Below are 12,751 nucleotides of genomic sequence, written 5' to 3' on the forward strand. Positions count from 1 at the left end.
CCCCGCACTCTGATTCCTGGCCTCTTTCCTCTGGGCTGGTCCCCTGAGGGCTGGGGGTGGGGCAGGGCACTCACTGCAAGGTCCCAGGAACCCACAAGAGCCCTAAGTTGTGAATAAATGCAATGCCTCGTGCCTGCACACATTGCTTCTTTTAAAAGTGTTTCTGGATTTAGAGCAGGTTCTTGTCGTTATGTGGTGGTTGTTGGTTTTGATTCTTCAGTTGTGGAATGCCATGCATTCAACCGCTGCCATGCAGAGAACTCTGCCAAAGGTTAGGAGGGAACCCTCGTTCCCAAACAGTAAGATGCTCTTGCCCTGGCTCCCGTGCCCTGCAGACTGCATCTCCAGGGCTTCGCTGACCCAGCCCTAGGTGCCCCGTGAACTTTTATGCCTCTAGGCCTTTGCACATTCTCTTCCCTCGGACGGATGTCTTTCTTTCCCTTCAAACACCCGCACCGCGCATCCACACACGTCCCGGTGCACACCACCCATGCAGCACCCCCCGAAAGGTCGCCCTTTCCCGAGGTCTTTGCTGGCCCACCTCCTGGCTGATCACCACATGGACTGCACGATCTGAAACACTCCACTCAGAGCTCACTTGTTGTTATCTCCGGTCCCTGGCCCTCAAAGGCTGGGATCTCCCCACTGAATAAGGGAATGTGCAGGTGTAGGGTTAGGGAGGGAGCGCTCCACCCCTCACCTGGTGGACGACGTGGGCTCTGTGGTCTGTCTCTGCAGCCGCGTGTGACGCGCGATGTGCTCTCTGACCGACATCTGCACCTCGGCCGGGATGTCTGGGGACGTGTGGCTGATCTTCACCGCCGCCTCCAGGAAGCCCAGGGAATGGGGGTCCTTCAGCTTGTCTGCCATCTTGGCTCTGGAGCGGGGGCTCTGGAAGGCTCCCGGGGGCGCGTCAGCAGACGAGGGGCTGGAGGCCTCCTTGATCCTCCAGGGCGTCCAGCGCAGCTTCCAAAAGAGAAAGAGAAAAACTGCCACCAGGGCCACACCACACACAATAACCACCACTGCGAGGAGGCTGACAGAGGTGCCTGCCCCCGGCGGGAGCCAGGCAGGGAGGGACAGTGACACGCAGAGGCAGCGGGAAGCAGGGAAGGAGGGAGAAGGAGAGGGAGCACACGCAAGGGACAAAGACGGAAGAAGAGAAAAGAATAGTCGTGAGAAGGCTGCCCATGCCCAGGCGGAGGGGCCATGGCTGGAGGGCTGACACTCCACAGGCCACTCGCCTTCACCGGCTCTGACTTCACACACCGCCCCGCCCCCCACTGCCGCGCCCTACCGCCGGCCTGGGGAGCACCCAACCGCTGGTTGGCATGGGGAAGGACTGGCCCCGGCTCCTTTCACAGAAAGGAGAAAGTGATTTCTGTAACGGCCTCAGCAAATGTGCACGTTTGTGAGGCATTCACATTTGGATGCTATTTGAATTTCTATTAGCGCAGTCACACTGGCCAGACTTCGAGCAGAGTCATTTCTCTGCGCAGCTCTCGTCCTCAACAGGCTGAGTGGCCTTGGAGACCAGAGGCTCCAGAAACTCGTCCATCCTCTTCCCACCCCCGCCCCTGCGGAGCCCTGAGCAGGAGCTCAATAAATCGTCCGGGAGTCAGCTTGAAGTGAATGAGATCGAGCGTGATCGCTCTGAGGGCCCCGGTTAGGTCAAGTGCATCTTCTACGCTTAGAACTCGGCGCATAGTAGGCTCCACAAACACTTGTATTAAGTTGGAATCCAATCCACACAGTTTATTTTGAAGCTAAGTACAAACGACCCCTGTAGCTCTCTTTTTTCCCACTCCTGTGGCTATTTGAGAGTTTCATTGTAAAACTGGTATTTTTGAATGTTGTTATGGGGTCAAATGCAGATGCTCGCTGCCCCACCCCCAGGCCACCCCCAGTCCATCCCTGCCCCCGGGAAGGTGTCTGTATCCCCAGGGAGCTGTGAGGATGCCTCCCTTTGCGAGGAAGGATCTAGCAGACCTCTCACCACACTTCTAGGGAAGACCTGAGTGGAGAGGCCCGAAGGCTCGGAAGCAAGGGAGCCCTGGCAGGTGCATACCAGCCAGCAGGTAAGTCTTGTCCAGCAGTTTGCATGGTCATTGGGAAATTGAGAAATTCCACCATATGAGCATCACACCAGATTTTTTGCTACTTTGGCAAAGGGCAGGTGCCTTGGTACCTGCCCTGGAACTCACTCATGGTGGGCACGGGTGACTGACTCCCTTTGGAAGGACGTGTCCTCACCAATTCTCCTCCCTGTTCCCCACCCGGCCCCTGCAGGCCGGTGCGTCTGCAGCCTCAGGATTACCCCATCCCAGGGCCTTAAGAATCTTTCTAAGGTGAGAAGTGACCCTGAAAGTACTGAGGCCAGGCTGTGCTTCTGCAGATAAGAGGAGTGAGTGGTCCAGAGGGGGGACTCGCCTGGGGTCACAGGTCAGACACAGAGCCTGGATAGGGGTCCAGCGGCCTAGCCAGGGGCCCTTGCCACTGTTTATCCCTGATTAAGCTGCAGGCGACTGGAACCCTGTGTCTTTTATATCCGCCTGACTCAGGACCTAGCATAGAAACTGGCCCATGAGAATAAATGAGTAAATGAATGAGTGGCACATAAAGAAGCTGTAATTATCTCTCAACCAGCATTTCCCGAGCATTTGCCTTGTGCCAGGTGCTAAGCGCTGCTTGGAGTACTGAGAGGCTAGGTCCCTCCTGGGGGGACCCGGACCTCTCATGGCCCACAGGCCCAGGGAGAGCGTCCCCATCCAGAGGGTCTGACAAGGAGGTGAGAGCTTCAGCCACCTCCTCCCGGGAGCCAGCACTGCCTTCCAGCTCCCTGGCTGTAAAGTAATGGCCTTGATCAGCTACCACCTTCACGGCTAGGGACTAACAGCAGACAACCCTCGAGTCCTTAGCCACTGGCACCAACCCCCAGGCCCCTGCACGGAGACGCCAGGGCCTTTCCTTGGCCAAAGGAGCCGGGGCCAGTCCTTCCCCCAGAGACTGCCAGGGACCAGGAAGGCTGGTTCTATGTCAACTTCTAGACTCAAAGTCTCCGACGTGGTGTGCATGCACCTCTGGGGCACAAGAGAGGAACAGAACAGGTTTTGTCAATATTTATTTATTATCTTAAAAGTAAGACATCAAGCCCTGCCCGGGTGGCTCAGTTGGTTGGAGCATTGTCCTGTACACCAAAATGTTGCAGGTTCCATTTCAGGTCAAGGCACATACTTAGGTTGTGGGTTCGATCCCTGGTTGGGGCAAGTACAGGAGGCAACTAATCGACGTTTCTTTCTCTCCTTCTCTTTCTCAAATCAATAAAAAACATTTCCTCAGGTGAGGACTAAAAAAAAAGACACCAAAATCTTACTATACGTACAGGTTGACAGTAATCGTATTGGATCTAGTCAAGTTCTTGCATATTACTATGTCCCAGGCACAAAGTGCTTTTCGTGTCTCCACTGATGTCATACCCTTCACGGAAAGAGGACTGGTTATTATCAGTCGCAGATAAGGACGCAGAGGCGCCCAGGGTCAAGCTGCTCCTAAGTGGCTCCACTGAGGTTCCAGGGCCATGACAGACAGGCGCATCCTTGCTTCCAGCATCTGGCCACCCCAGACCCCTCTCTGCTCTCTGTCACAGCTGCTCTGGGTGCCTTCCCCGCAGTGAGTCATCTTCAAACAAAAGGTATTTCTAGGGCTTTGGCTTTCTTTTGATCCTACATCTTACTTGCTCTGGTAATAATTAGAATTTTAATGAGGAAGGGGAAGAAACGGGGGAATCCAGAGAGCACAACGTGCATTTAAATGCTCAGCCTGACAAAAAACTGAATTCATAAATGAAAAGAGGGGCGGGGGAAGGGGGTGGGCCAAGGGAATCAATTTCTCCTCGGCGTGGTTGCCATTTTGAAAGCTTCTCCACGTGACCTGACTGCTGTTCCCTCAAAGCTGTAAGGGAGGCAAGGGTATGGGTTGTTGAGAATCGGTGCCTGGAGCTCAATACTGGTTACATAAGACCCTGCGGCCCTCCTCTGCCCACAGGATCTTCTGCCAGGACCCCTGACAGGCAGGCAGTGCGTGGAGAAGCAGGTTCTGGGTTTTCCCCGCACAGGAGACACAAGGAGGTGAGCACAGCTGGTGGGAGCAAAGTCAGACCAGGGCAGGGGGGATCACTGCACAGGACTCAGCCCCCTTCAGACCACTGTATGTGGCCTTGAACACACCCAGCCTGATCAAAGGCACGTTCAGGCTCGGAAAGGTAGGTTTTGGAGGCCTAAGAACTGTGTGCAAAGGCCCTCATACCTAAGACATGTGCCTTCCTACCCTGGGCCCACTGGGGCCATCCACCAGGCCGTGTTGCTCTCTAGTAAACTCCAGGCAAATTAGTAGCCTTCAAAGCCTTTTCCCCACTTATGTCTTATTTGACCCAAAGCCCTGGGAGGCAGGTAAAATTTTGATGGTCGGCTCAGCCACCATGTGAGTCCCGATCCAGTGTATTTCCTATGTACACCAGGCACTAGCTTCATGACAGAAGAAAGGTATGCCTCTCCTGAGGGTGGAAGCCCACTGGACAAGAGAGAATACTTCCTAAATATTAGTCTTCTTCCCCCATCTTCTTCCTTCTTTATTTCCCATTCAGCCTGGAGAGAAAGCAGCACGGCCCAGAGTCAGACTGGGCTCATTCCATGTCCATTCCCACTGGCTTTAAACTGGCTTTGGCAGGCTACTTAATCTCCCTGGGCCTCAGTTTCCTCATCTGTAAAATGGGTATAATGGCAGTGTCTACCTCATAGGGGCATTGTGAGGTTTCACTGAGATCGAAAGTATATCAAAAGTGTTGAGGAGTTGTCCTGGAAAATGGGAAGCAACATCATAAATATTAGCTATTTCTATTAGAAGTGCCTACTTCCGCCAAGTCTAGTTTTAAATATCTCCTAGTTTTGAAATTTGTTTGGTTGGCAGGACACCTGCAAGCCATGAACCCGTAGGCACAGAGGCAGCTTTAACTGTGTCATTACTAACCAGGAACAAACTTGCTACCAGAAATAATGTAGCTGATATATAGCCAGGTCTCTCCATAACACAGGACATAAGGCGTACAATACGAAGACTCTCACATCTCCACGCCTCTCTGTCCATACTCATTTGCTCGCCACTTGTCCAGTTGTCTTGCTGTCACTGTCACTGGTTTTGTCGCTACTGGTAAACAGGAGTGAGCTCCAAAATCAAGGAAGAAAAGTCCACAACTGACAAGGTGCTGTGCTTTCTCAAGGTTTTCTTGGGAACTGGGGAAAAGAAGTCCGTGACTGCATACTAGGTGTGCCACATCTTGTTCAGGTGTCAGAGGAGTCCAGTCTTCTGGGGGCACCTGGTGTGGGAAACCACACTGTGCAATTTCCCAGCAGCCTCTGGGAGAGCAAAGCGCTGTGGAACTGGGCTTAGGAAACCCCCCGTGACCTGGCCTGAGGAGGGGCACACAGCTCCTCAGCTGGTGGAGGAGTGGGTTTCACTGAGGCTCAGACCCACGGCAGACATGCCTGGGAAGCACCAGAACCAAAACCACCGCAGGACATGTCCACCCTCGTTTCTAACTGTGTGACCTTGGGCAAGTTACCGAACTTCTCCAAACCTTGGCGTCTTCTTTCATTTAATGGGGGTCCTAAGGGTCCCTCCTTCACAGAATCACCACGAATATTAACTAAGACTGAGCACAGTTCCTAGGACGTGGTAAAAGCTCCCAGAACATACACCGCTGTTGCTCTTCACGCTCTGCTTTGCTGGTGGAGGATAATGATTTACTGTGTGCAGAGTGGACCCAAAGCTGGACCTCCTGGGGCAGGGGAAGGGGACACCAGACTAGAGGCAAAGCGTCAGAGAGACCTCAGGCCCCTCTTCTCTCCTAGGAAGTTCAGGTCTCCTCGAAGACCTTCAGGGCAAGACCTGCTCGTCACCTTAAGTGGGACAGTCTGGCAGGGGTGATGGCTCCGTCCCTGGGAAATGCTAGGTTATTAATCCAGGGCTTTCTTATCTCCTCCCGCCCCCCCCCCCAGACTGACACTTTATTCTCCCAAGCCAGAGCCCCGGTGCCCCGCCCCTTCTCTCCACCCAGAGCGCTGGGATTCAGCCGCAGTTCTTATCGCTTGCTATTGTCCCCATTTTTCTAATGGGCTTCCATGTCAGGAAAATCCATTTTGTAACAGTAACAGGCATTTTCGTTAACAGATTGTAATTGAAAAGATAAACCGGGAGGAGGCAGCGAGAAGGAAGGACCACTTTCGCTGCTCCCCTCAGAGCCGGAGAGGGCTGTCTGCGGGGCCGGGGCTGGTGGACCCCCAGTGGTGTGAGTGCTGGGCCAGGCACAGCGGGAGCTGGTGGGCCCAGGGCTGTTGTTCAGACGCAGGCAGAGACAGACAAGCACAACCCGGAGACCAAAAGCAAAGACACAGGGGCTCATACAGTGGAAGGGGGCCTGGGCCAGGAATGGAGAAGACTAGGCAGTATTACTACAATGTGAACACTAGTAATATTATTTGTTGCTTCTACATGGTCTGCATTGCGCCCCTTACATTATCTCACTTAATCTTGAAAGCCTCCCTAAGAGATTATTATTCACGTCTCGAAGATAAATTAACTCATTTTAGAGGCATTAACTAAGAAACTTGTTCAAGAGCACATCGCATTAAGTGGAAGAGCTGGGATTTGAGCCTGGGACTTTCTGATGCCAAAGTCCAGGCTCTCGAGCCAGGCCTCTGAGAGGACTAGAGGCTGAGCTGCAGAACGACCAAGTTGAAGGCTGGGAGGAGTAAGCGAGGAGGCATTTCTTCCTTATACTCAGGGAAGGGTTGGGGGCAGCCTCTGCTTTTTGAGCTGGTGCTGCAAACCTGGGCATCGCCCTGGAGACTAGGATGATGGCCAGCTCCCTCGTCCTCACCCTTTCTTCTTCCCTAGAAAGTGGAGACACTGCGAGTTACCCATCAGCCTCCAGGCAAACAACTGATGGCCCTTGGAAAGGCTCACGTGGAGATGCACCTGAGAGAGAGCTGAGTGTGTGTGAGTGTGTGTGTGTGTTGTGGAGACAGGAGCTCTGCTGCTCAGAGGCTCACAGATGTGGTCCATTAATAAGGAGCCCGGCTATGGCTTGTAAATTTATTAGGAGAACCTGGTGTAATTAAAATTCCGGGTTAGCAGGAGGCGGGAGCAGAGAGACTTCGCTGTCTTTCCTTCTTTCAGAGATCCAGGCCAAAGTACCGATGGGGATAATTAGCAGAATCCAAACAGAAAAGAAATTAATGCTCCTGAAAAAGCCGTGATGGGGAGAGACAATGCCGGGCTAATGACGGCCGCACGAAGCTTTATGTCAGGGTGCCGCTTCCACCTTCATTAAGGGATGCAGAGACGACACGGAGGCGAATGTGCAGTGGCACAGCCAGCAGAGCGTTGGCATCCACTTAGCAGTTATTAGTAGTATTATTTTGGCAGATGGTGACTGGACCTTCCTGCCTGATTGGTCAGGGCGTGCGGCCCCTCTGAATGTGGAGATCAGGGCCGGGGTGATGGTGGAGGGGCAGACAGAGAGCCAGAAAGACCCTCCACCCTCTGCCCGTCTCTTCCCATTTATACCTGCAACTAGCCAGAGGAAAGGTCTCCCCAGACAGAGCTAGAAAAACAGATCGGCCATGGAAAGGAGGGAGGGGCGAGGTGGCGTCATCTACGGAAGCACCCAGAGCTGGATGCCCTTCTCACCCCGACTTTCCGAGGCCCCTCCGATTTCACTTCTGGAGTGGGGCCCATCCAGTCCGTCTGTCCTCAGGGCTGCTTTTTCTAAGCGGGACCAGCAGGAAGAACACCAAGCTCCAGGAGGTCTCTCCCCTACTCCAGACAGCCGAACACAGGCCCTCAAGAGACCGCTCAGTCCCAGTCCCGGATGCCTCAGTCTCAGTCCTGAGGATCCTCCGTCACCTGTCATGTCCCCAGCTCTGTGGACAAGGAGGACAGAGAAACCTTAGAACAGTTGGAGGAGGACACAGCTTTCCTACAGAGTTTGGAGGGGTGGGACATTCGGAATCTGCCTTCCCCACTCATGAAGCTCCCACAGTTAGGAGAAGAGAACTTCTAGAACGTAAATCCAAGGACCCTACCTACTGGACCCTGGTTGTAGAACCCTCCAGACACACCAGAGTCAGAACAGCACCATGCGAGATTCTCCTGCCACAGTCCGCAAAGGAAGGCAAAATCTAGGGAACGCCTTCCTCCCAGCGAGAAGAGAGGGGGTGACTGCTTATTCCGCTATAGAAACAGGACTTTGGTGTTTGATTCCCAGGCCGGCATTCAATCCACTGAGCCACACCAGCCAGGGCAGGACTTTTGTGTTTTGATGAAATGCTGTGCATTTGCTGTTCCATCACAGGCAGGAGAAATATTATCTGTGTGCAAACGACCGACTTCAAAGCCAGGCGGCTGAATCACGGAACATCTCCAGAGTCATTAGAGAAGTGAACAAACATCACATACATCTCCCAGCCATTCACGAGCAAGACATGCTGGCCTGGGACGGGGAGGGCAGCTCAGCATCTCCCACCAGGTTCCTGCATTTTCCATAAAACCTCTGAACCTCTCTCTGCTCACCACCTTGGACCCAGAGCTCATGCTACCCACCCCCAACACTCTGCAACTTGTCCTACAGAAAAAGTTGAAAGAAAGGTGGAGAGCCGCCCGTCACTGTCCCCTTGAGGGGTCAGGGGAGGGTATTAAGGAAGAAAGCAGACCTTTGTCTTTAGAGTTTTTAAAGAAAAGAGGAGCTTGCTTTTTGCTGGGACAGTTTGGACTGAGGTGTTTCCAAGCCGGGGTCTGCCCGACTGAGATTTCCCGTGCAGCTTCTAGCTCAGACCCTGCCCAGTCCAGAGAGGTGCCCCAGGGAGTGAGAGCAGACTCTGAATCTCAAGTGTCGAATCTCTGGGTGTTTCTAGGAATCCCAGGGACTAGGACATAGAGCAGGAGGAAAACAGGGGAAAGGTGCGATGAATGGTGAAGGGGACTGAGCGTGCGCTAGCCACTTGCATTTTGTTTGTGCAACTGCAAAATACAACAACAACAACAACAACAACAAAAACAGCCAGCAGACTCTGACTGGAGAATCTGCACCCAGGCAGGGGCTCTAGGGATGCCAGGAGTAGGCTGGGTGGCAGGGTACCTGGGGCCTGGTCCCCAGTGCCCCAGCCTCTCCCCAGGCCCTGCGCTAGCCCGAGCCCCAAGACCCCGGGCAGTTCTCAACACTTTTCTTTCTTCTGCTCTGATTGAGGACCTCCTTCTGCATCCCCCAGGCCTCCCCCTTCCTCTCCTTGACCCCCAGGCTTCCTGAGGCATGTGACTCAGCAGCCAAAGTTGAAAGTTGAAAGTTCTTCGGGCTGCCCCTCGACCTCACTTTCTGGAGCAGCCTTCCTGGGAGGCCAACAAACTCGCCTGAACTGCCCAGTCTCATTGCTCAGCCTTCTATCACCCTGGGTCTGGCATCAGGCGGGTACTTGTCATTCCAGACTAAGAGGCGTCCCTCTGGCGTCCAAAGGCCAGTGCCTCCAGCTATCAGGATGTGCTACACACATATCCCCCACACCCTGCATTTCTGCCTGCCCGCGACAGACAGGGAGGGGTAGCCACCACCCCAGGTGGAACTGGACAGGTGTGTCCTCACCTTGCATCATCCCCTTTGGGGTTTGAGGGCTCAGGACCAGCATTAAGGGCCCCTCCGGGGAAGCATCATTGGAGGAAGGACAGAACGCCGCTGGGAGGCAGCAGGAGGTGACGCCCTGCCTGGGGAAGACTGGCGTCCAGAAGGTACCCAGAGGTGGTGTCGCAGGTGAGGGCACTGGAGAGCCAGGGCGATAATACTTTCTGGGTCTAATCGGGTCTGAGGTCTTTCCAGAGGAGGAATCAAAGCCTCCACCCTCCATCACTGTGCCACCCGCTGGAAGTTCTTTGTCCCTCCGCTGTAGGAGTCAGCCCACGGAGGAAACGTTGTCCCGGCCAGAGGGCGGCGGGCAGCGCCCGGACAACGGCTCACAGGGCAGAGGGGGCCCCTCCTCGGGCGGGACAGACCCCCTCACACGCGCTCGGCTCCCCCGGGCCCGCTGCTGCCGTCCCGCTCCTCCATCCCCAGAAGCCCGTTTCCTAACCCAGGACCTCCCTGTACCTCTGACCTTTAACCTCGCGTGAAAACAGGGCCCCGGAACCTGCAGCCTCGGAGGGGGGGGGACTTGCACAACCTGTACCCGCTCCCCCGGCACCGCCGCTCCAGTCTCGGGGTTCTGGTCCCAGGAGAAGCGCGTGGAGACGAAACTCGCAGCCCCTTCCCCGCGTTCCCGCGCCGGCGGTGTGCAGCCGCCGGGCCCCCTCCGCAGACCCCGGGCCCCGCGCCACCCGGGTCCGGGCCGACACGGCTGGAGTCCGCGGAGCGCCCGGCGCCCGGGTCCCCGCAGGACCTCCCCGCCCCCACTCCGCATTCTCTCGAGGCCTCGGGCTGCACCCCACGCCCCGCCGCGGAGGCAGCGCGACCTGGCACCCCTCCCGCCCGGGACCCTCCGGCCGTCGGCACCGGGACAAAGAAGCTCGGCCGCCGTGCGCGAGCGTGGCCTCACGGCTCTGCGGGGCGGGTGAACACCCGGGGCCGCCGGCCGCCGGGGCGCGACGCGCCGTTCCCGCTGTCGCGACTCCGCCGAGACGCCGCAGCTGCGCGCCGGGCCGCGGACTCACCGGCTCCCGCGAGCTCCACTCGGTCCGGGCTCCCCCTGGGCTCGGCGGCCGCCCGCGGCTGCGCAGGGTCCGCGCCGTTCGGGCAGGAGGCGCCCGCTGAGCCAAGTCGGCGAGAGGCACCGACTGAGCCGCGCACCGGCCGGGAGTCCGAGTGAGTCAGAGCGACCGAGCGAGCGGGTTCCAGGGGCGGGGGCGGGGGCGGGGGCTGCGACACCCTCCGCCCGCCCCCCGCCCCCCCCCCACAGGCGCGGGGAGCCACTCGCAGCCGGAGAGACGCGGGGACTCACAGCCCTCGTGCCAGCCGCAGACCCAAGTTTGTCCCCGAGAGACCCGGGGAGCTCGCACCACGTTCCCCGAGAGAACAAACGGACGGGCAGACGGGCCCGGGGACCTCGACATCCGCGAGGAGACCGGCGACTTCCTCGGCCGGGGTGTCCCTGGTCCCCTGCTCGCTGCACGGCCCCCTCCCTGGCGGATGGCCCACAGGGCGAGAGGGGAGACGCGAGGGAAACAGCCCCGAGGGCCGCCGCACCCCGGAGCCCAGCGGTCCGCGGGGTCCCCTGCAGGGGGCAGGAGGATCCTCTCCTCCGGGTCCCCGTCGCGCCGCTCCATTCGCCCTGCGAGCCATGGGCCAGGGCCCTGGCCGCGGGCTGGTCGCGAATCTAGGATCCTGAGCCGAGTTCTCCCCTAGGTTCTGGGGCTCCCGGGGCCGGAGTCCTGGGGGTCGGGGGCAGCCAGGGCGACCCTGCGGGAAGGGACGGGCCTCGGGTTTCGCGGTACCTGAGTCGGCCGCGCTCGGACTGCGCTCCGGGGGCTGCAGCTCGAAGCTCCGACAAGTCTCCACGTCCAGCCCGAGAGGGGGCGGCCGGGCCCGGCACAGCGAGGCCAGGACAGCGAGCGCCGCCTGGCACCGAGGCCCCCCGGCGCCCCGCACCCCGCTCATGCCCCAGACGCCCGGCCCGCGGAGCCGCCGCCGAACGCGCGCCGCGGCCGGACTGGGGCGGGGCGGCCCGAGAAGACCCTCCCCGCGGGCCCCCTGCGCCTCCCTTCGGCTTTTAATCACTTCTCCGCGGGGCCCCCGCCCCTCACGTGGCATCCCGCGGCAGCTGGCGAGTCTGGCGCCTCGCGGCCGCCCCCTCTGCGCACAGCGACCGGTCTGCGTCCGGGCGGGCTCGAGGGCTGGTGCGACCTCGGGCCTCGCCGGGCCCCGGGCCCCTCTGCGAGGGAGCGCAGTGACTGCCAGGGCTGCGCGTGCTGTGGGGGCTGTAAAGAGTGTCGGTGGGTGCACTGCCACAGGCCACAGGCCGCACAAGTGGCAGCGAAGCGGATGGACGCCCTCCGGAGGGAGGGCCGACCGACTGGGGTCCGGAGGACCTTGGCCGAGGTTCCTGATGCGAGAAGTTAGTCGATTTGCCCCAAGTCCCAGTTGCGGAGGCAGGAGACCGACCCTCCGACTGTGCGGCATTGCGAACTGCAAAAAGTCTTCCCGAGCCCCGCAATCCTGCGGTCCGCGGTACCCGCGCGTTGCCATGGCGACGGGAGGCAGCGGCCGTCTCTCTCCATGGCAACTGGAGGGGAAAGTTTCTGGCGCATAGAAATAGGGGGCATTTCCAGAGGGCTCGGTTCCCATCAGACCCACCTCCCTGTGTCCGCACAACACCGGGGAGACAAGGTGTGTCGCAACTAAGCGCAGCGAAGGCCGGGAAGCCAGAACTAAACGGGAGGCTGGGGGCCGGACTTAAGGCAGCAGTGCACTCCGGGGACTGTGGCCCGAGGTTCGGGAGCAAGTGGCCGAGGAGCTCGGAGGAGCTTCTCGGGCGCTGCGGACGGACGAGTCGCCCCCAGGCGCGGCCCTGCGCTGGGCGGGGGCACCCCGCGTCCTCCTCTTTCGGGTGGACGGGCCCCCGTTCCTGTGCGGGGCTCGCCCGAAGCTCCAGGCTCGCGGCCCTCTGCCTTCCCGGAGCAGCCGGGAAGGAAACTTTAGCTGGAGCCTCCGGGAGCC

At 58.3% G+C, this 12,751-nt stretch overlaps 1 protein-coding gene across 5 annotated transcripts in view; it reads right to left on the reverse strand.

Annotated features, from left to right (window-relative positions):
- SYT6 (synaptotagmin 6) overlaps positions 1 to 11,710 on the reverse strand; it is a 51,707-nt gene extending 39,997 nt beyond the window's left edge. The window contains exons 1-2 of one of the 5 annotated variants that reach the window (XR_005065447.1): positions 10,750 to 10,866; positions 701 to 1,049 (exon numbers count right to left, since the gene is read on the reverse strand). Coding sequence is in view for 4 of the 5 variants with exons in the window: in XM_037038884.1 (XP_036894779.1) it covers positions 701 to 1,049; positions 11,530 to 11,692 (512 nt within the window). In the remaining variant the exon portion in view is untranslated. Of the gene's footprint in view, positions 1 to 700; positions 1,050 to 10,749; positions 10,868 to 11,529 lie in introns of those variants that run through there. The other 4 variants (XM_037038884.1, XM_037038882.1, XM_037038883.1 and 1 more) reach the window with 4 other exon arrangements.
- Positions 11,711 to 12,751: the final 1,041 nt, after the last annotated feature.

This window comes from Sturnira hondurensis, unplaced genomic scaffold, assembly GCF_014824575.4.
Source record: "Sturnira hondurensis isolate 20B ecotype Veracruz unplaced genomic scaffold, ASM1482457v3 Scaffold0024822, whole genome shotgun sequence".
NCBI lineage: Eukaryota > Metazoa > Chordata > Mammalia > Chiroptera > Phyllostomidae > Sturnira > Sturnira hondurensis.